The 20297-nt window shown below is 42.1% G+C and overlaps 1 protein-coding gene across 1 annotated transcript in view; it reads left to right on the top strand.

The window, feature by feature from the left end:
• Positions 1 to 19786, top strand: part of LOC116940435 (protein FRA10AC1) — a 30746-nt gene extending 10960 nt beyond the window's left edge. The window contains exons 9-14 of the mRNA XM_032950262.2: positions 7586 to 7699; positions 9310 to 9352; positions 13496 to 13623; positions 14106 to 14153; positions 14760 to 14853; positions 15397 to 19786. Coding sequence (XP_032806153.1) covers positions 7586 to 7699; positions 9310 to 9352; positions 13496 to 13623; positions 14106 to 14153; positions 14760 to 14853; positions 15397 to 15439 — 470 coding nt within the window. The 3' untranslated portion in view covers positions 15440 to 19786. The remainder of the gene's footprint in view (positions 1 to 7585; positions 7700 to 9309; positions 9353 to 13495; positions 13624 to 14105; positions 14154 to 14759; positions 14854 to 15396) is intronic.
• Positions 19787 to 20297: the final 511 nt, after the last annotated feature.

The raw sequence follows: 20297 nt of genomic DNA, 5'->3' as shown, positions 1-20297 counted from the left end.
TTTGATTATCTCATTTATCTGACTCATTTGTGCTTTCTTGTTTATTACTTTAGTGTTAAAGGTACACATTTCTTATGATAATTTTATAAAACGAATTGATGACTCACATGCCTATTCAACATAAGCGGTTTCTATTGAAAACAACAGTTAAAATTATAATTCCGCCTCTTAATCTCTTCAAGGAATTAACTATGATACTGTAGATGATACAGACCCTGTGACATTTGTTGTCTTTCCCTGCACCTAAGGTGCTACGTAAGGTGCGAAATACATTCAACTACACACAACATTTGTAGGAAAAGTGTATTTCGTGCCCATTGCAAAGCACAAATTCAGAATATAAAAATGTTGCACAATATAACAACTCATTTCTTTGTTTAATTGTATGCGGAAGATGTGAAGAATTCATGGCAGAATAGTGTGAGCCCTTTGGAATGTCTGGAAAGAGTGTTGTGCTATGAAACCATTGTTCTTGTCATGAAGGAAGGAGGAGGTCCTGATGGTGGGGTCATTTGTAGGGTAGAGGAGAGCAAACACATGACTAAAACACTTGAGAGGTTGGTGACAAACATGAACATGATGTGATTCTATCCTTTGGGTCTTTCGGTAAAGTCAAGTAGATTGGTTAAAAAAATAAAAATTACGACGTTTCGATCTCAACACAAGGGATCGTGTTGCGATTGAAACGTCGTAGTTTTTGTTCTAATTATTATTTTTTGAACCTATCTACTTGAATTTCGATTTAAAGCTTTCGTGACTGCAATGATTCATCTTCTTTGGTTCTTTCGGTAAAGTCACGTAGAATGAGAATAAAATAATAAATTGATAAATTTGTTATTTTATTTTATCAATTTATTATTTTATTCGCATTCTACGTGACTTTACCGAAAGAACCAAAGAAGACTATCTACTTGACTTTACCGAAAAGCCCAAAGAATATGAATTCCTGCAGTTACAAAAGCTTTAAGTCAAGATGATATGTTTCTACCATCGCAGACCTTGGACGTTGCATTAGTTGTAAAATTTGCCAGACAATTTTACAACTAATGCATCCTGATCTTGTCATGAATACACAGGTTTCGTTTGTATCCCGTTAACATAAAAAACATTGTTTTGTTATTGTTTTGCAATAGCATTAATCTGATTAGTGCATGTCAAAAGCAGTATATGTTTTAAATGTTTTAAGTGACAATGGTAGTTAACTAAATTTGTTACGAGTACATTTTCACGACGGCAGTATTTTTCTTATTGATGGACTAAAGACTAGTAAAATCGACATCACCAATCGTGATCTCCACTCGCACTGGTTCTCGCGTGCGTGTTTACAACGCACGGCCACGGAGGAGCGGAAAGGAGGAATTGAAAGAGGAACCGTGCTTTGTATTGCTCCCTGGCGCTCGCGTTAAGTCGAGAGGTTGTTTGGGGGAAGGGGTGATTCACGGGAAGAGAATGTCTCTTTGCTTGGGTCTTCATCAAATAAGCATCCGAGGTGGTCGGATAATGATATGCTGGATTTTATTTCAAAAACACGTTATGCCCAACCAGGGGTTGGCAACCTGTGGCGCTGGAGCTGGATGTGGCTCTTTAAGGACTGCTTCGTGCAGCTATTTATTCAGGACCACCGTCGCGTGTTCACCACGAGCGTTAAGGCTCGTGAAATATTGCGTTTTTTTGACCGAATTCGAAAAAAAATGCCACTTTTTTTGTTTGCCGATCCCTGGCTCCAACTGACTTCCAAAAGACATCGTGCGCTCTCTGCTGGGAAAATATTGTAATTGCAAGTAAAATCCCTCCACAATGTTGCTTCCACTCAATGCACACGGTGTCAAACACTTGGGCAGTGTTGTCGCTGGATGGTTTATTTCCATGAGTGTGCTGTGTCATTTGAAAATAGAGTTACCCATAGCATGGGAAATGTTAAGTGCTTACTGAGTAAACGTGCTGTTGATTGGCCATGTTTGAACACTGGTGTTGTTCTTTCATGAGACAGGCATGACGGTGATTAATTACGAGGGACAATTATCGCTTACAACTTTCAGTCTGTCAATATTAAATACAACTCATATGTTTTGCTTTTCCTTCCAATGCAACTTGTAGGTAATAATTATGGATTATTTTTTATATAAATCCCGCGCTGCCGTGTTTGAGTTCAGTGAGTTACATGGTGAGTTGTGTTGCAGATAAGTCCACCACCGCCCTCAACACTTGTGTCCGTAGTTGGGTCGAAATGTGAATTATTTAGTCTGTCAGAGGCTTCACGGTAGTCTTTGTCCTCTAATATTCTAGACACTTGCGGAAAACCTTATTTCTTTCACTTAATATCTATACATACCAGATACGTTTTCATGCACAGTTAAAGTTCCTCTTGCACACAACTGTTATACTAATGTGTAACTTCTGTCCAGTAATTTATAACCTATAACCAGGAAACTTCTCTCAAGTCTTCAAGACGAGTCAGGATTTTCGTGTTAGGGTTGTTAAGCCAATTTAACTTTCTTTTATTTTCATTGTGGGAGCAATTATCCTCGGTCGCCAACTTGCATGAGGAGCAAACACTGAAATCCCACACAGATTTGTCAGAAGCCTGCCTGCTGCACTGCCCCATGTGTGTCCCTCGTTGCCCAGCAGGGTGTGTGTCTTGCACATAATGGTGAGGTCCACCAACATTAGTCCCCACATGACAGTGGGTAACGCTATGCCAAACTTCATTTCTCAACTCTATTTTGTATCCTGGAAGCCAGTACAATGACAATGCAAACACCAAAGCATGAATAGTTAAGCAGTTGTATATCTTTGGGACCCTTTTGTCAGTATCAAGATATTGAATAAGGCATATCAGAAATAACAATTCATGGATTCAAATCCATTCTGATACGTGCATCAAATCATGGTTGGCTACGTACGGTGCGAAAGAAGTTCAAAGTACATACATGGTTGTAAGAATTTATTATTCAAAAATCATGAAAATTATATACAAAACTATTTTATGTTTAGGATAATGGAGTAAACGAGAGACATGAAATAAGAGAGTACCACTCGGTTGAAAGTGAATGAATGCTGGAGTTAAAATTCGCGTCCCTAAATCGTGACAATTCCTCGAATCAACGGGAAGTGAATCATTGCTTGCCGAGAAGCAAATTTTCCTGTTTTGCCAGTTTTGTCTTATAATGTAATCAGCTCATTGCAGTCACATGGTCATATTAATCACGATTCGGAATACACCACTTTAGTTTTGTTAATGGAGCTTGCATACGTTCTACCTAATGATTTTTATCTCTGTTGTATTTGCAACATTGACTTTGCTTTTCACATCTTTGGTGTGTTTGGTTTGTCTGTAACAAGAAACACACACAGTAGATCCAGGAACAAATTCTGCCATGTGTTTGACGGCATTTAGGTGGGGTAGATTCACATTACCCCCCCCGCCCCCATAATTTTGGTGTTGAGATGATGGATAATTATTGACTTAAAGCTTTCGTGACTGCAGGAATTCATTTTCTTTGGCTCTTTCGGGTAAGCCACGTAGATAGAAAAATAAGAATATCACAACGTTTTGATCGCAACACAAGCAATCGTCATCAGGTGAAAAAAGATAGCGGGAGAGCTGCTGAGGCAGGAACACATATACGTTTTCCTGCCCTAGCAGCTCTCCATGTATGTTTTCCTGCCTCAGCAGCTCTCCCGCTATATTTGTTCACCTGATGACGCTTGCTTGTGTTGTGATGGAAACATCGTGGTATTTGTATTATTTTCTATCTACGTGGCTTTTCCGAAAGACCCAAAGAATATGATGGATAATATCCATAATGTTTTTTTGGGGTTAGATCACGTAAATATAAATGTGTCGATAAACCCGCCACAACCCGACACAGCCAATTAGTAAGGTTTGTCACGTACACAGAAAGTGATGGGTAATATAACGACGCAACTACTCTTTCTCACAGAGTCAAACTAGCTCATGAGCGCATGTCTGTGTTAGTGTCCACCCGAGTCGTGGCGGCACCGGTCGTTGTTGTGGCACCGCAGGGGGCGTGGCAACAGTCGTTGTGCCCCCCCCCACTCGCTTCTGCCGTTACACAAACAGCTGGTGTGTGCATAATGCAGCATTCACTAATGAGAGAGATTAATTCTGATGTTCTTTTTCCTTTCAAACCCAGGGTTTAATTATTGTTTGCAGAGCCTTGGCTAAAGGCATGGGGGGGGGCTTTGCGAACTAATAGGCTTAATGATGGGGAGATTAGCTATCTTGCTCCGGTATGTGTGTTTGAGCGTGAAGTGTTGTTTGTGTAAGCTGAGGATTACGGCTTTTGTTTTCACTGAAGGATTTCTTTAGCTGCTGGGCAGCCCCTTCTGAGATTCTGACGCTTATTGAATTAAGCAGGAGGCTGATGGCAGTCGTGTGATGACATTTCTTGGGAGCCATTTCTGCAAAGGCCTGTTTCAAGGCCTCCGCTCTTGAGTTCCTCTGAAGGTCAAGAACTGCCCCCCTTCGTTCTTGAGTGCATGTATGTTGAAGTTCTTTCGCACCGTACGTTGCTCACCCTGCTAATCTGAGGTGCGGGGGAAGGACAGCCCATTGATACTTTTCAATGATGAGTCAAACACTGACTGATTGGATGTCATTGGCTGGGAATGCTACTTGGTGTTCAAGCTACATTTTTGTTTCTCAATAACGAACTGAAAAACGTCACAAGATTGTACGATGGCCCCTGATTCGTGTAGAATTGCGTTTACGCAATGACATATTAAAGTTCACAATAATTATAGTTGTAATGCAATTGATACGGAGTGCATAGCGATTATATGACGTGATCTTTCTCTGACAACATCTGCATTATAAGCCTTATAAACTCTAAAATGGCAAAGATTGGAATACTTGTGGCAGGGTTATGTTTAGTAAATTTCAGTTCAGTAACTTCTCCGCAATCTTTATTCATACTTGAAGTACATTTAAGTACAAAAACAAACAATAACAATGGTTAATACACTCAGAGTTATGAAAAAGGAAAACTGATCAAATATTATCTTAACTGCTTTTAATATGGCCATTTTAACAGTTATACATATAAAAACAAATGTTGTGACTACAGAAAATAAAGGGTACATTTGAGAAAATGGAAATTCTGTTTCCAGTGATGCTATTTCTTAAACACACCCCAGTGGAATTAGCCTTGGGCACATGCGTAGGTTGCATCAATATGAAACAACACCTTGTGGTATTACGAGGTGGCCAAAAAACAACAAGCGATGTCAAATTCGTAAAATGTCGGCATTTGCAATTATTTGCACGCACTTTACCGTTTAAAAAAGGGCTCTGCCAAAGCAGCAGCTGATGGTCGTGATTAATTTCAGCGTAACATTTAAGATGCTCGCACACGGGTGCCAGATATCTACCTCATTACTCCGAGGGCAAAAGAAAACACTCTCACGCCTCCTCTTGTTCCCGACTCTTTCAAAAGAAAGCCGCTACGCAAATATAAATAGCGTTAAACAAAAATGCAGTCAAACCAGAAACGTGAAAATACTTCTATAATATGACTATACAGTGAAATAGATGCTTGATATAAGCACAGCTCTGATATAAGCTACACATGCTGACATACGAGTGGAGGGGTGGGGGGGGGCAAAAGGGGAAACTTGCGATACAAGCACACCACTTCAGATATAAGCACACATGGTCTTTCTCCCGAGGGATATGCCTTTATCCCATGTGTACTGTATGTCATGAGAAGGTACATGCACAGTTGCAGAGAATTCAGTCAAGTCAATTCACATAAAGATAACTCGATTACATTATAATCACTCGTACCGGTCACGCTCGCACTTGATCAATATCCACAATTTTGTTTCTTTAAATAAGGTAAAAATATTTCCATACTCAAACAAATGGCTATTGATGTGCAATATTTAATATATGGGGCTTAATCGATTTTTCAAGTTAAAGAAAAAGTTAAAAGTGCAGACCTGCAATTATTCGTCCTTTTTCGCGAGTGCGTGTAAATCATCAGTCCAGGTTAAAGTTTGTGATTCATGCGATAGCTTTGGGAGTAGCGCGACTGATACTGTGGAGTCCCCCAGAGAGCAGGCGTAGAACGATGCAGCCGTTCGCGATGCGGTCCACTGTGTGGTTCACCGCACCGTGGGGGTCGTCTTCAATGTCCCACTCATGGAAGAGGTGCCAGCAGCAGCAGGGAGCAGTCGCTGCTCTGAAGCGGGTCGATAGAGCCACCGTGGTTTTCCTGGCAGAACAAAGCCGTGCAGAGCAGCAGGGGGGGGGGGGGCCTTCACTGAGGCTTTTATGAGGAACCTCGGGAGAACTCCACGGGAGCGTTCGCCAGCGGTCTTCACTTGACTCCGCTTCACCCAAATGTCTCGTGCGGCGATCCCAGATTGGTTTCGGGGATCTCAGGCGGAGGGTCGAGCAGGGCTTGGTGTCACGGGCGAGGTCTTGCGCTTCCTCGGATTTTTCCCAGTTTGATGTTGCGGCATCCCACCAGAGGTTTACTGCCATGATGTTGGCCACAATGGGTAGCCACTCGTTGCTGTGGTTAATGAAACATTGAGTAATCACTAGAACGGTAAATATTTTTGTCATGCTTGTTCATGTCAGGTTTGTGTTTTGGGGGTATTATCCAACATGGGAAAGTAGAGTTTGGGCAGAAAATCTGATTGTGGAAATGGTGTTTTGTTCCTGGCATATAGTTTATTAACAGCCTCTCACTTTTCTTATCTCATGTGAATTCGGCGTGGCAGTGTCCCCAGTACAAGCGGAAAACATAACAGCGGTGAACAATGCAAGGAAACGCGTCACGAAAATGTGATCTCGTTTGCTGTGAAAACTGTCATAATTTATAATGGAATGGAATTTGCAGAGGCAAAGACCCTTTTAATGGTACTAAGCCAGAAACTTCTGGCATCCTGGGTTCAAATTGTGGGTGGGATAAGCAATCGTTTGGATTATCTTTTAAAGAAACAATGTTTTTTGCAACATGTAATTATTAACGATGTCACTCATTATATTAAAAGAATCCTCAATCACTGGTGGTTATACTTCAATACAATTCAGAAAGCACAAACAATTAAGGTCCTGATTGCCATTAAGCTAGAAGTCAAAACTGATCCCACTTGCATGGAGTTCATGGTCCCGTTCCCTCGGACCTCTGTGCAGAGTTCACACTCTTGTATTGTGCAGTGAGTTGGTCTCGTAATGACTGTGGTGACTGTTGTGTTCCAGCCAAACAGCCCAAACCTCAAATTTGAAAATTCAAAAGCACCTCTGCTCAAAGTAGCAATTATATTGTGCTGATTTATGTTGGTGACCATAACTCAGTGGTGGGAACAACTCTCCCCAGACGACAACCTCTTTTGAGTTATCATTTCTACCTGTTTCATCAATCTAAGATGGGTGATTGGTTGAGTTAATCACTGACCGAGCCAATATTCTGATCGTGAGTCTGATAGTCATATTCCTTAACCGGAACACCACGTTTAAAAAAAATACCCAAAACTATTGGGTGACCTGTTGTTCCTCGCTGTTTGCTTCGTCATCATATCATCGTCTACGATGTGCCTCTGACATTTCCAGGGCAGTTTGAGTGTGGAAACAAGCGCTGCCAGGAGTCGGAGGGCCTGAGAAGCTGGGAGGTGAACTTTGGTTACGTGGAGGCTGCCGAGAAAAAGAACGCCCTCGTCAAGCTGAGTACGCGTTTCCACGCAGCTGAATATTATTTACAACTCACAACATACTCTGACAGCCTTACTTCTACCACAGCACATACATACATACACACATTCACTCACCACTGCAGTGCCCGTAGTATGGTAATGCGATTCTCCTGGTGAGCGTAAAATTGCACCACTGGTGTGGTCTTTAATGTACTGCACTACAATCTCATCATTCAAGATTCCATTTAGAAACATGTTCGTGGTGTTGTTAACCCAGCATCAGCCACCCAGCTCACCTTAAAATAAATGCCTGGTGCTGTGTGCACTGATCATTACTGGATGGATGCTTGTGGCTGACTGTGATGCCAGTCTTAATGGTTGCTTGTTTAAACAAATATTCCTGCACTAAACAGATAATATATGGGTTCGCTTGCTCTAGTGTGATCTTGAAGGTGACATAAGTCACTACGAGGCTCTGCACCTTACAGTCAAGGTAATTTAGGTCCGTGTAATATTGTGCTTGTTAAAAGTTGTGGTTAGCGGTCCAGTACATATCATTGGGTGAGTGAAGTGCTACTCAACGGAAAGGGCCTCTGACACGTGCTTGCCGTGGGCTGTATTAGAAGGCCACAGGAAGCTTATGAGCTTGACAGAGGTCATCACTGCCACTGACATGACCTTGTCGTAGCACGTTCAGCGCTTGATGCAGAGGTCCCCCACTCGATTCCAACGGCCACCCTGGGTAATAGTGCGGGTGTAATAGCTAGAAATACACGCCGCCTTAAGTCCCATTGGACGATAATTGATCCCGTGACGTCATTTGCAAGAGCAGGCCATCGTGTGATGACGTCTTGATCCACATTTGCCAACTTAAAAACATTACCCACATATTACTCATTTGGAATATACATAGCACTGATCGTCCCCTACTGTGAAACACGTGGCTGGGCTTTCCTGTAAAAGAAGTGTCATGAGACTCGGCGAGGCTTCCCTTGCTAAACGAGTGTCATACATATACTTGAGCCCTGCTCTCCCCACTAGTTTGGGACCAAAATGGTTGTAATTGTCAACGTGTTTCATATGTTTTTCACATTCTTGGTTCTTTCGGTAAAGTCACGTAGAAAGGAAACAAAATAATAATTGATTGTTCACGCTTATGGTGGCTTTCAGACCGCATCCATTATTTTCGTCTCCCCCCTCCTTTTTTCCGAACATAGATGGGCTCGTACATCTGAATAACTGCCAAATCGCTTTCCTTGCTGTGGTTTTCACACCTGATGATGATTGCTTGTGTTGTAGTCGAAACGTCGTGATAATTTTATTGTTTTATATTTTTATTATTTTATTGTTTCCCTTCTACGTGACTTTACCGAAAGAACCAAGAATATGAATCCCTGCAGTCATGAAAGCTTTAAATCATGTTTTTCACAGTTCACTTTAACGGGGGTTTGTGGGATTTTCAAAGCAGCTAAACAGGTTAACACCCCCTGATGTGATTTTAGTACAGCCAGTTAAATGAAGCCTGATAGAGATGGACTGAAAAACTTAGATCTAAACAGGACACACTCATGTCTCTTCGGGCCGTTCTTGGCATCATTTCTGTTTTGAGTGTCCATACATGTCTATTGATGTGTGTATTTTCAGGACTCTGCCCAGAGTGTTCCAACAAACTCAATTATCATCACAAGTGAGTGCCAAATGTCAGCCTCCTGCAAGCACCATACTGGTTTGATAAACACACATGGGCTTATTTTGCCCTTGCTCTCAGAGTTAGTATATTAACATGTCCTGCCAGCTAGCTTTATCCCATTTAATGTAGACGTTACCAAAAAAACACGTAAACCTTAGACGTAGTCTGTGTGATATGTAATTTTTGTTACCCAAGGCTTTGGGGGAGGGGGGGGGGGGCATTGCTTAGCATTGCTGGTGTATTCTACGTCAGACTTGTTGCAAATATGAAGTCATCCCTGTAAATGTGCTCGCCGCACATTCTTGTGTTCATGAGAAACACTTACTGTCGTTTTTGGCAACACTTAATTATTCGTCACAAAGCCTGAAATGGCACAGGTACACGCACGCGTTGTCTTTCTTGTAACATAATCATTGCTGTGTACATCACCGCCTGTTTGCGTCACTTTTTTACTTCTTACACTTCATACTTGGGGAAGTCTTCATCCAGCAGTGAATTGATCATGACTGATCAGGATTCTGACAGTGAGGAAAGTAAGTGTTTAAGAAGTCCGTTGTACGTAGAGTGAAACAGCACTGCACGCTAGATCCATTCTGCAATGGTAAAGCCACGCCGTGTCTCATTAAAAGAGCCAGAAGTTACATCATAGAGCTTTACTTGAGTGGTCTATAGGGGGGTTTCTCTAAGTTAATCAACCGTGCTTGTCAGATTTTGGGGTTCTATCCTAGCATACGATGGCAATACGTTCAGGAGCTCTAAATGCCACTGTTGATGTCTGCTAGCCACGAGAGGGCTTCAGGAGAGATGTGTAGTTTTGCTATTCCTCTATTGAAGGAGTGTAGACTCCAGTGCTTGACAATATTGTCCGTAGTTTGAGTTGCATGGCTACAATCGTACTGTGCCTTCCTTGTCTTTAAGTTTCCATTCATGAGATGTACCGTTAATGGTTTCACCAGTGTCTTCGAGGAATGCCAATGCTAGGATAAGGTTCGATGTTTGCGTCTCGAATGAGGAGGTGTTTATCCTTGACATCCGCGTTGTTCCACTCTGTTTGGCAGCGTTCTTCTGGGTATGGGTGAGATTCTAGAATGGTTACTGCAGCGTGATCCCAGAAGGGGGAGTGGGACTTGATTCTGTGATGAGCATTGTAGAGGTCTTGCTTTATGGGTAGGTGGTTGCTATTTGTAAGAATGAGTAAGTGGTTTGTTCACTGCATGTCTGAAATATCAAGGTACACAATGGAGCTGAACTAAATTGAGCAGAAAACCCATTTGCTGTGGATTTATATGCTATCTTTCGTGATCAACTTCCCACATGTATTTTTGGTTTGAGGCCAAGAATTCATACCCAAGCACTCAGTGGTGTTCTCAGTGTTTTGGTTTTGGTAATGAGAGCAGTCGCTTCATGATTCATCCATCCGACAGTCTTTTGTAAGTTATAACTGGACATTGGTGTCACCACACATTTAAAATGTTGATTGAAATTCGTAAAAATAAAAGCAAGCAGTATGTAATTTAACTTCGAAGGGCTGTTATAATGAGAGTGTACTTTCTCTTCTCTTTGTGTGGTCCAGCCTGGTAAGAATGCTGATGTCAGCTCTGAGACATGCAGGGACTCCTCTACTTACGAACTTTCAGAGTTACGAACAAACCTGTCCATATGTCCAGTTGCCTGTTAGGACCTAGAGTTGTAAGTTCAACCACCGGGCAATAGATGGTGGTGGTGACATCTACATCTGCAGAACATGAAGAACCAGTGGCATCTACATCTACAAGAGATTATACAACGTTTAAAGCCATGCCCCGTGTTTAGTGTACATGCCATACAACATGTTTAGAATCGACAGAAGTAAAGTTGGACTTCTTCTTTGGTTCTTTCGGTAAAGTCACGTAGAATGAGAATAAAATAATAAATTGATAAAATAAAATAACGCAATAATATTCTCACGACGTTTCGGCCACAACACAAGCGGCCTTCATCAGGTGAAGGGACGAGACTGTCTGGTAGGACAGCGCTGGAGTGAAAGAGCCACGTTCAGATCACGGCCTTTAAGCTGTGTGAGAGGAACAAAGCGCCCTCAACTTTAGCACCGAAAGAACCAAAGAAGATCAATCATTGCAGTCACGAAAGCTTTAAATCGAAAGTTGGACTTATGAACAAATCGACTTTCGAACAGACCTCTGGAACCTAACTCGTTCGTAAGTAGAGGAGTCCTTGTACTCCCTTGTTGATGGGCATTGCACCCCCTAGTGTTCACTGACCAATACAAATGTGCTTCCTTAAAACAGATTTAATGAGACTTTAAAACGTTCCATAAAAACACAGCATTGCTTAACAGACACTTCTACAAGTATTTAATCTGCTATTAAGTGCCTATTAAACACTCTGACACAATGTGCAAGGGTATGGCATGGCATACAATATTGTACTTTCATTCTCAAATTTTTTTTAAAAAATAACTGTCAATCACCTTATCAAGAACTAAATGCCCATTGGGGTTCTTTTACAGAAATAAATGAATGTGTTACTTAATAATCCATTGGCAACTTGTTACCTCAGCTCTCCATTTACAAGGTCATTAACAAAAAACAACCCCCACAATAACTAAAAAGTGCAAATAAACAAGTGAAGAGATAAATGTTTTGAATTATAATGAGAAACAGAATAAGCTGGATGAGCGAACACATGTAGGTTAATGATGGCATTCAAACTGGGAGGTCAGTGAGTGGGCTTGGCAGGGCACGTGGCAGGGATGATGGTTGGTGGTTAGAAATGGCGGAGTTGGTGCCGAGTTTGTGTGTACGTACGATAGTTTTTATTATTGCATTAATATATATGCGCGTCCACTTGTGTATGTCTTGTGGGAAGCGGTGGCGTGGTGATTAGCAGACTGGTACGAACCTGACAACCCAAATTCGATTCCCATTTATGGCCAACACCGGTGACGATTATTTAACTGGTCCTGGGCCAGTTTGTCGACTCGGCCTCAAATGAGTGCTTGGTGCGGTGTGTAAAACATCGCCACTAGGGAGACAAAGACGGCCGGGCGTAGTGCTGGCCACCCACCGCCTCGTGTGCCGTGCCGGCCTTCATAGCTGCCATCTAACAACACTTGCCCCAAGAGACTATTGAGGCTTAATGGGATTTCTTGTCTGTCGTCATTTAGTGCTTTTGCATTTGTTGTCAATTAATTTTTGTATTTGGCACGGTACATAAAATACAGAAATTAATATCTGGTACAAAACACGTATTACCGAAGCTATCAACACAAGGTGTGTACCGGATTACTTGCACTTGTGGCAAATGCTATGTTGGGCAAACAGGACGAATGATCAGCACGAGGCAAAAATAACAACAAATAAATATTAAATACTCCCAAATACAACTGTCAGAAGTGGCAGAACACGCGTGCCAATAAGGACACTCAGTTGATTTTAATAATGTAAAAGTTCTGTGCAAAACTAGTTACTTCTAGCCAAGACTAATTACAGAATCTATCGAAATTGAGAGAAATAAAAATATTAACCGTTCAGATAGCTATAGACTTGGTGCTGCTTGGAAGCGAATCATCAAATAAAACATTGTTTAAATGCATGCCTATACAGGTCACCATACTTCAATAGGGATTACTGTTGGTACGGCTATTTTAGAACACACAATCGACAGTCAGTACAAGAACAATGGGCTTGCATAATGTGAATGCATAATGTACGCTGATTACCATATAAATAACACAAACGGCAATGGATACCCATAGTCATTTATATGCATTCATTAATCCTCCCCTCCCACTTCGAGCAAGAAGAGCGCACAAGTATTGTCATCACATCTACCCCTCTATTTAAGGAACGAAACAGGAAGCTAGTTGTAATTACTGGCGAAACGTCGTACTCAGATTGTACATGTTGTAGCTTTGCTCTCCAACATACCGGTGTGCTGTACTAGTGACGAATTGGCACGTTCTGTTTACGTGACAACCCTTCTAAATTGGCTGTGTTGGGTGGTGGCGGGTTTAACAACACTTTTATGTATTTATGCGATCTAACCCCAAAAAACTGTATTATGGATGTTTAATGCATGTTTATGTGTTCCACGTGTAGATACGTTTCTGTGTGTGTGCGTGTGCGCTTGCGTTGGCAGAAAGAGAGAGGTGAAGAGGAAAAGAAAGCAAGAAAAGGAGGAGGAGCGGAGGATTCGTAAGGAGAAGCGGCGTCGTTCCCACCACGGAGAGGGGACTCTGTCAGACACCGTGGATGATGAGGAGGAGGGTGAGTTCCCAAACACTTGTGACTTGCTAACTCTCTAGAACATTCACAACAACAACAGTTGCCATTCGTCAAAAACAACAACAGCCGCCATTCGCCACAAACACACACACGCATTTATTCACAATGGCACATGTGGGAGCAGTCTTTCATTTTGGATAGCCCATTGATCCAGAAAATGTTAGGAGTTGTTGCTTGTTAAACACAGAGCTGTTGTGCAAATAAAACCAATCCAAACACACTCCTTCCAGATGCCGATATTGGCTCATTCAGCCTCAGGGAGGCATAGGCCAGCATCAGAATCCATTTGACAATGGTCTATTCGAGGAGGTATTTAATTGTATCATAACACCGTGCAATAAGTCCCATGTCGCCAACTCACCGTTGAATTAAAACACTTGTATATTGATGCAATCATCACAAAATATGTTCAATGATGAATGATTCTGATGAGTGCCATTTATACCCGCATTTCCATTCTTCAGGGTCTTCTTCGGATGAGAGCAGACAGCAGGTGGATGCAGTGGCAGAAGGTTAATATAACCGTCTTCATCCCTGTTGTATACGTACTATAATACTCTGTTTGAAAATGCAAACTATATTTGCTTCTCCATAATACTGGCATGATTAACAGCTTTGTGTTCTGACAATACTGGATCATTAACCAGCTGGAATTTACTTGACACTTTATGGCATGAGGGTGTTATCGTTTTTGTTAGATGATACAGTTACAAATATTTCTGCATAAGCATTAAACATGTCTTTTTGCTAACACTGTAATTCAGTAGTTTGAGTCATTGCCTTTTTAAACTGATGAGTTATCTTTATTGCACAGAAAACCTGTTGAATATATAGTTCTGCAGGGACATTTATATTGTATTGCATCTTCATTGCAAGTAATGTTTAAATGTGGGTTCTGTCAAACGAAATAAGCTCACAATGGCCTACGTTAAGAGTTTATATTTTTGTTGTGTCAGAATCATGAGCCAGTACCATTGAGGCCTTGGGTTGACAGTATTTGTAAGCTGCCTGACCTTCAGCCAGGTTTTTATGTGTACCATATTGATCATCCCGCCCACAAGGCTGCATTTGTTGTCTTCTGAACGTGAACACATGCCGTGCTGTGTACGTGGTGGCAGGGTCTGGAGCAAGCAAGGAGCCCAAGAAGCCCAAGGAGATGTCAGAGTCCGATTACTGGAAGGGTCCAGTGCAGGAGACCGAGGAGAAGTGCAGGTCTGTACAAATCTATACTCCCCCGTGACTCGTACACGCTATAGCATGCAGCGTCATCATCTGTACCCACGTGCCACATCTACATCCATCCTTATCTATCTCTACCCGTTTAGCCCATCTCTACCCATGTTCATCTATCTGTACTGGTATGACCGTGCATTGTTGGGAAGGTTACATTTCAACAATAATCACGCCTTTGATGGGTTTGAAAAGTAACTCCAAATAATCCTATGTTTGGTCTTTTAAAAGTGATTGAATCTCAATGATTACTTTCAATCATGGTCGCTTTTCAAGTTAACATTTTATTTAGTTTCCGTAACTTGGAGAGTGATTTCGCGAAACTGTACTACGACTGTAGGCTTCTGCGGCATAAACTCGATGGCAGCTTTCCTAGCATTAACCCGTGGAATCACGCGTGACAAGTATGTTGTAATGTAATACGTTTGTCATGAGCCGTGTCTCTACAACTCCTTCCTGTTTTTCCGAGTGGCTATCGCAAGGTGCAACGTTGTAACGGATCGCGTGTCCGGTTGTTTGTTTCAGGGAGGATGAGTTTGAAGATTACTTTGAGGACATGTTCCTTTGAGAGGCGTCTGCGTCACCTCACACCGCGCTCGGCTGGTTTGCCGCACCACTTGCGGCGCCTTCCTCGCCACGTTCGGCACAAACTCTACCACGCCACGTGTGGTGCACGCGGCGTGGTAGAGTCAAACTCATTTCACAGAATGACAAGGTGACAGATATGAACCTTAACAGCATTTAATTATACGGCTCGTGTGATGGTAGATTGGAGAAGAGAAACACAATTGTGAAAAATTATGGATGATATTGGTCGCGAGAGCCCTCCGTGTTAAACTGGTCAGTTTTGTTGTTGTTGATGTTATTGCTGTGTGGTCTAATTGGCACACCTTTCTTGAGGGGAGGTTGGATTGGCCTTTGATAAGAATATTAGCCTCCAGCTTCTTACGTGAGATGGGTTTCCCCTCGATGACACTCGGAGTGATGACTCCACCACTTAACGCTTGCTTCCCGCTCTCGCGTAATTAGCTTGCGACTGTCGTTCGTGCAAATGAGGCCAGAATTAATGCCTCTGTAAATGCTTAATCCCCCATTATCCTTGTACAGGATAATTGTGATATGAATCCCGCTGCAAGGCACAGTCAAGTTGCAGCATTGTATGTTTACTTTGTCTTCATTTTTGTGAAATACAAATTCAATTTTACAGTTGAATCACCCCAGATTTGTTTTGTGTGTTTCTCTCTCAGTGAGTACAGTTAAGTCTCGATTATCCGTGGGCAGATTATCTGGATTTAGGATTAACCGTGCTTGCAAAATGATATCTTTACACATGCGATGGAACGGTTCTCTTATTAGCCGCTATTACGTTAAGAAACAATAACAGATGGCATAATAGGGCTTCACCTCCATTTTCCATGGGTATACAATACGTTTCTATCGTCTAATTCACACATTACTTGTGCAATCTTTGGTTTATTTTATTTTATCCGGACCCTCTCTCCTTCAGCACCGATATTCGAGAACGGACTCGATTTTCACTTCTCTTTAACACGAATCGTATCGAATCCACAGTACTGCATCATATACATGTACTGTCATTTTAGTACAAGCTACCTTCGATGCAACTGCTCATTTTCTGACATGCCAAACTTTTGTGTCCCTTTTTAACGTGGACCTTCCCATGGGGCATTGTGGCTGAGTGCTTAGTAATCTCAAGTGTGAATGTCCAGGTGGGAACACAAAATGTCATTGAAATATATTACCCGGATTATTTTTCAGAATGTCTGGGCAGCCATTATTTTGATCACGTTATTAATATGCTAACTGCCCACTAGTATACGGTATTGGGTAAACTGTGACATGACCGAGTGAAAGCGCGCTCACCACTTGCTGCAAAGGTTCACAGTTCAAATTCAGTGGCCGCCCTGATTAATACTGCAGGTGTATTAACTGTCAAAAATATACGCGGTCTGCTTCACAGATGGATGTTAAAGATCCTGTGACGTCTTTTGTAAATGTAGGCCAGTGTCATGGTCCAAACTTGACAAAACACCCGTGAACAAATTGATTGGGATTATACAAAGCCAGTATTGCCCGTTCTGGTGGACCAAAGAGCTTGTGCAATTGTTGATTTCTGGCTTCCTTCCCACTCGTCTGGTTTCATGACCTAATGAGCCAGATGGACCAAATGCTTGCCCCCCTTTCGTTCGTAATCATCCTGCTGATCTGAAATTAGTCATGAGAATATCTCAACCTCTGAATTCAAATCAAACAGGCACAGTGAGAAAATGCACGGACACATGAGTGGTGTGTGGAAAATAAATTGGCATGTATACACAACCAGAAAGTCTCGCAAGATCGCTGACATTCATCTGCATTTCACGTGAGGCACAAGTGATATTCTGTGAAAAAAAATGCCTAATGCCACTTGGAGCCAAGAGAATTTGTAAATCACATGGCAGATCACCCCTTGTGATTGAATTGGAGTCTTGTGCTTCCCCAATTAAAGTCACACGGCTGCTTGTCCCAGGGCCAGCATGAAAGAGCAGGTTGTGAAGCTGTTGCGTTGAGGTGGGGTTTTTTCAGGTCAGTTTTGTACTCGCATTTAAACCTCTCCCTAATCCACACACTGCAATGTATGTCCCCTTACCCCTCGACATCATCTGGTGCCCCAAGATGATGGGGTCTGTTAATCAGGCACCAAGAGCTTACTAACTCCAAACTCGTTGTGCTCTTGCTGGCGTCTGTGAAGAAGGGGGGGCGGGGGGGTTTGGAGAAAGCAACGCTATCCCCTTTGTTCTGTCGTAGCGTGCCTCCAGCCCAGCTGTACTTTCTGTCTCCGAACTGGGAATAGATCTTGACATGTGAGCCGCTCCATGGGAAAAAAAGCGCCCATTTTGCATCAACTTGCTGAAAGTTCAACGATTTCTTTATCAGCAAAATGACCCACGTAAATTTGTTGTCTACCATTTCAGTCTGCATAATATGCAGAATGAACAAGGTCTATTAATGAAATTTGAACGTCCAAAGCAAAGCAGACGTGGCATTTGAAAGTGGCTTAATAAGGTCATGGCAATTAATATTATTGCAGTAGCGAGTGGTTTAGAGCATGGAAGGTTGCAAGTTCAAATCTGGTTTGGGGTTGACTTAACCCTTCACCATTCTGGGTAAATGAAATAGGTATTTTTCGGGAAACCAGCAGTGGTTATCCTATTAATAGACTTGCCTCCGGCATGGAATTGTGGAATAAAAACCATTGACTCGTGGCTATGAATAGGAGATGCGCTCCTCACATTTGAGTGGTAAGCCAGCGAAGGTGACATTTCACCACGACTATGAATCCTCGTCGCAGTGATAGAATGTGATGTCAAGGTTCACACGGGAGCCTTTTGGCTGTGCTGCTCCTCTGTTTGAACAACGTAACGTGGGCCCTACGTTGGAGTGGAGGCTGCCCAACACCATTCCACAAGAATAATACTGCAGCAGCAGAGCAACTCATCCTCACTGGAGGTTTTCAACAAGTGGTAGCTTGTGAGCTTGTGAATGAAAGTACTCAATCACAATATAAATTCATATTGTTTTTGTATTCATTTTGGACCCTCTGTATTGATGGAGCAATTGCATGCAACATATCAGGGCCTTGCTGATGAAACTGAAAGTGTAAATCAGTCCAAGGCTGTGATTTAAACATGCTGTGGGGAGAATGTTTCAGCGGATTGTGTTTCACATGTACTGTCTGCATATCTGTATGTTTGTGAAACAGTTGCGGAACATTGTATTTGATACATGCATAGGTGTGTTTTGGGAATAATCCTGCGATTGTTTAAGAGATGATTACGGGTTATTGGCATTGTATTTGGGCTCTATATTAAGTTGAGGTTAGTGTTGAGGTACTTTTCATTTTGAAGTGTATACTCGAATACGAACTAGTCACGCCTCCATCATATGGTACATTTCCATGAGGTTATTTACACATCGAATCTCACTGGTTTTCATTTATTGGTTGTAATGGTACCTCTTTTTTTATGAACTGTGACGCGTTACAGACAGCTACGTAGAAGATATATCGAAGTACCTGTGAACATTCGTAAATGTGATTGGCAGCACTGCGCCATTGTTCGAGATTCAAAAGTTCAAGAAAGAAATGTTTTGTATTTGTAAAATAATGTACATATTGAGAGCTGTACATATACACATTGAGGGCTTGTAAAAGTTCACGGAGACTGAATAATGGCTGTATAATGTTTTCTTGTCGGGAAATCAATTATTGAAGAATGTGCCCATGCATGCTGACGATAACATTTTGGTATCTACTTTGTCACTTGTGCCATTTGTCCTTCTATACACTTTATTTATATCGACTTTCTCTGCTTTTCTTGATCTTTCTCTTCTATAGTTATTTTGTATTGTGTGTTGCTGTAACTTGCTGACCCGCCCCTACTGGACATTGTGAAAAAGAGCTTCATAGCTCATCGGATTATTCCTGTCTAAAGATGCTGATTCTGAACTTTGGCTTACGCAGGAGTCATTTTGATGCATACGCCATTCCATGTTGTCATGTACAGTTCCCAATGATCATACACAACCTGAATTCCCATTGTCTTCCAGCAACCACATATATACTGCACAGTATTACATTTACTGACAAAAACAAAGCAGATACCATCTTCCATCAAGTCAATCCCAGCCGGGAGAAGCCTCAAGGCCTTCCCTCCCGCCCACCTACCCCCCTTGCCGAGTCAGATGCCCCATCGCACAACGTCATTCAAACCAAGCAAGAGATCTACTGTGGATAATAGGGTTAAGTTTAGCACGTATCTTGTAATACTCAACTGCAATGTACAACTGCACCATTGCATATGCATGTATTGGAACGCTGAACGTTGCACATTAATATATCAGCATCGAAGCAGCAGTCGTGCTTTCTTGGAATCGTCAAGATGTCATGGACAGAAATATGACAATTACTGATGGGCTGAGAATGCCAGAACAACCGAGATTGGATTTTGATGAGAATATGTACAGCTTTTAATGAGCACACAGCAGGAATCAGCAGGAATGCGTGCTCTTGTCTTTACAGGAACGGCGGAAGGATACAGCTGGGACGAATTGGGGTTGTACTTTTGCCACTTATGAGAAAGTAAAATAAAGCTTTATAGAAAATAACGTGGCATATTTTAAATGGTGTGAACATTTGCTTGTAGTACACACTATGTAAGCTGCTATCCATAAGCAGCTTCTGCACTTTGAGTACCGGTATCAGGCAGGGATTTCCTGCTCAAATGAGCATTGAAGGAGTTCTCGTCTGCTTACAGCCCTGAGCCAGTGTTGTAAATTGCACGTTTCTATGGTGGGGGCAAGTTCATCCATAGGACTGCCACTGATGGCTTCCCCACAAAGTGGTTATTAATCGACCCCGAGAGGCA

Source organism: Petromyzon marinus, chromosome 9 (assembly GCF_048934315.1).
Source record: "Petromyzon marinus isolate PM22_M1 ecotype Great Lakes invasive population chromosome 9, UKy_Petmar_22M1.pri1.0, whole genome shotgun sequence".
Classification (NCBI taxonomy): domain Eukaryota; kingdom Metazoa; phylum Chordata; class Hyperoartia; order Petromyzontiformes; family Petromyzontidae; genus Petromyzon; species Petromyzon marinus.
Note: the sequence above shows the minus strand (reverse complement) of the source record. Positions and strands in the feature narration are given on the sequence as shown.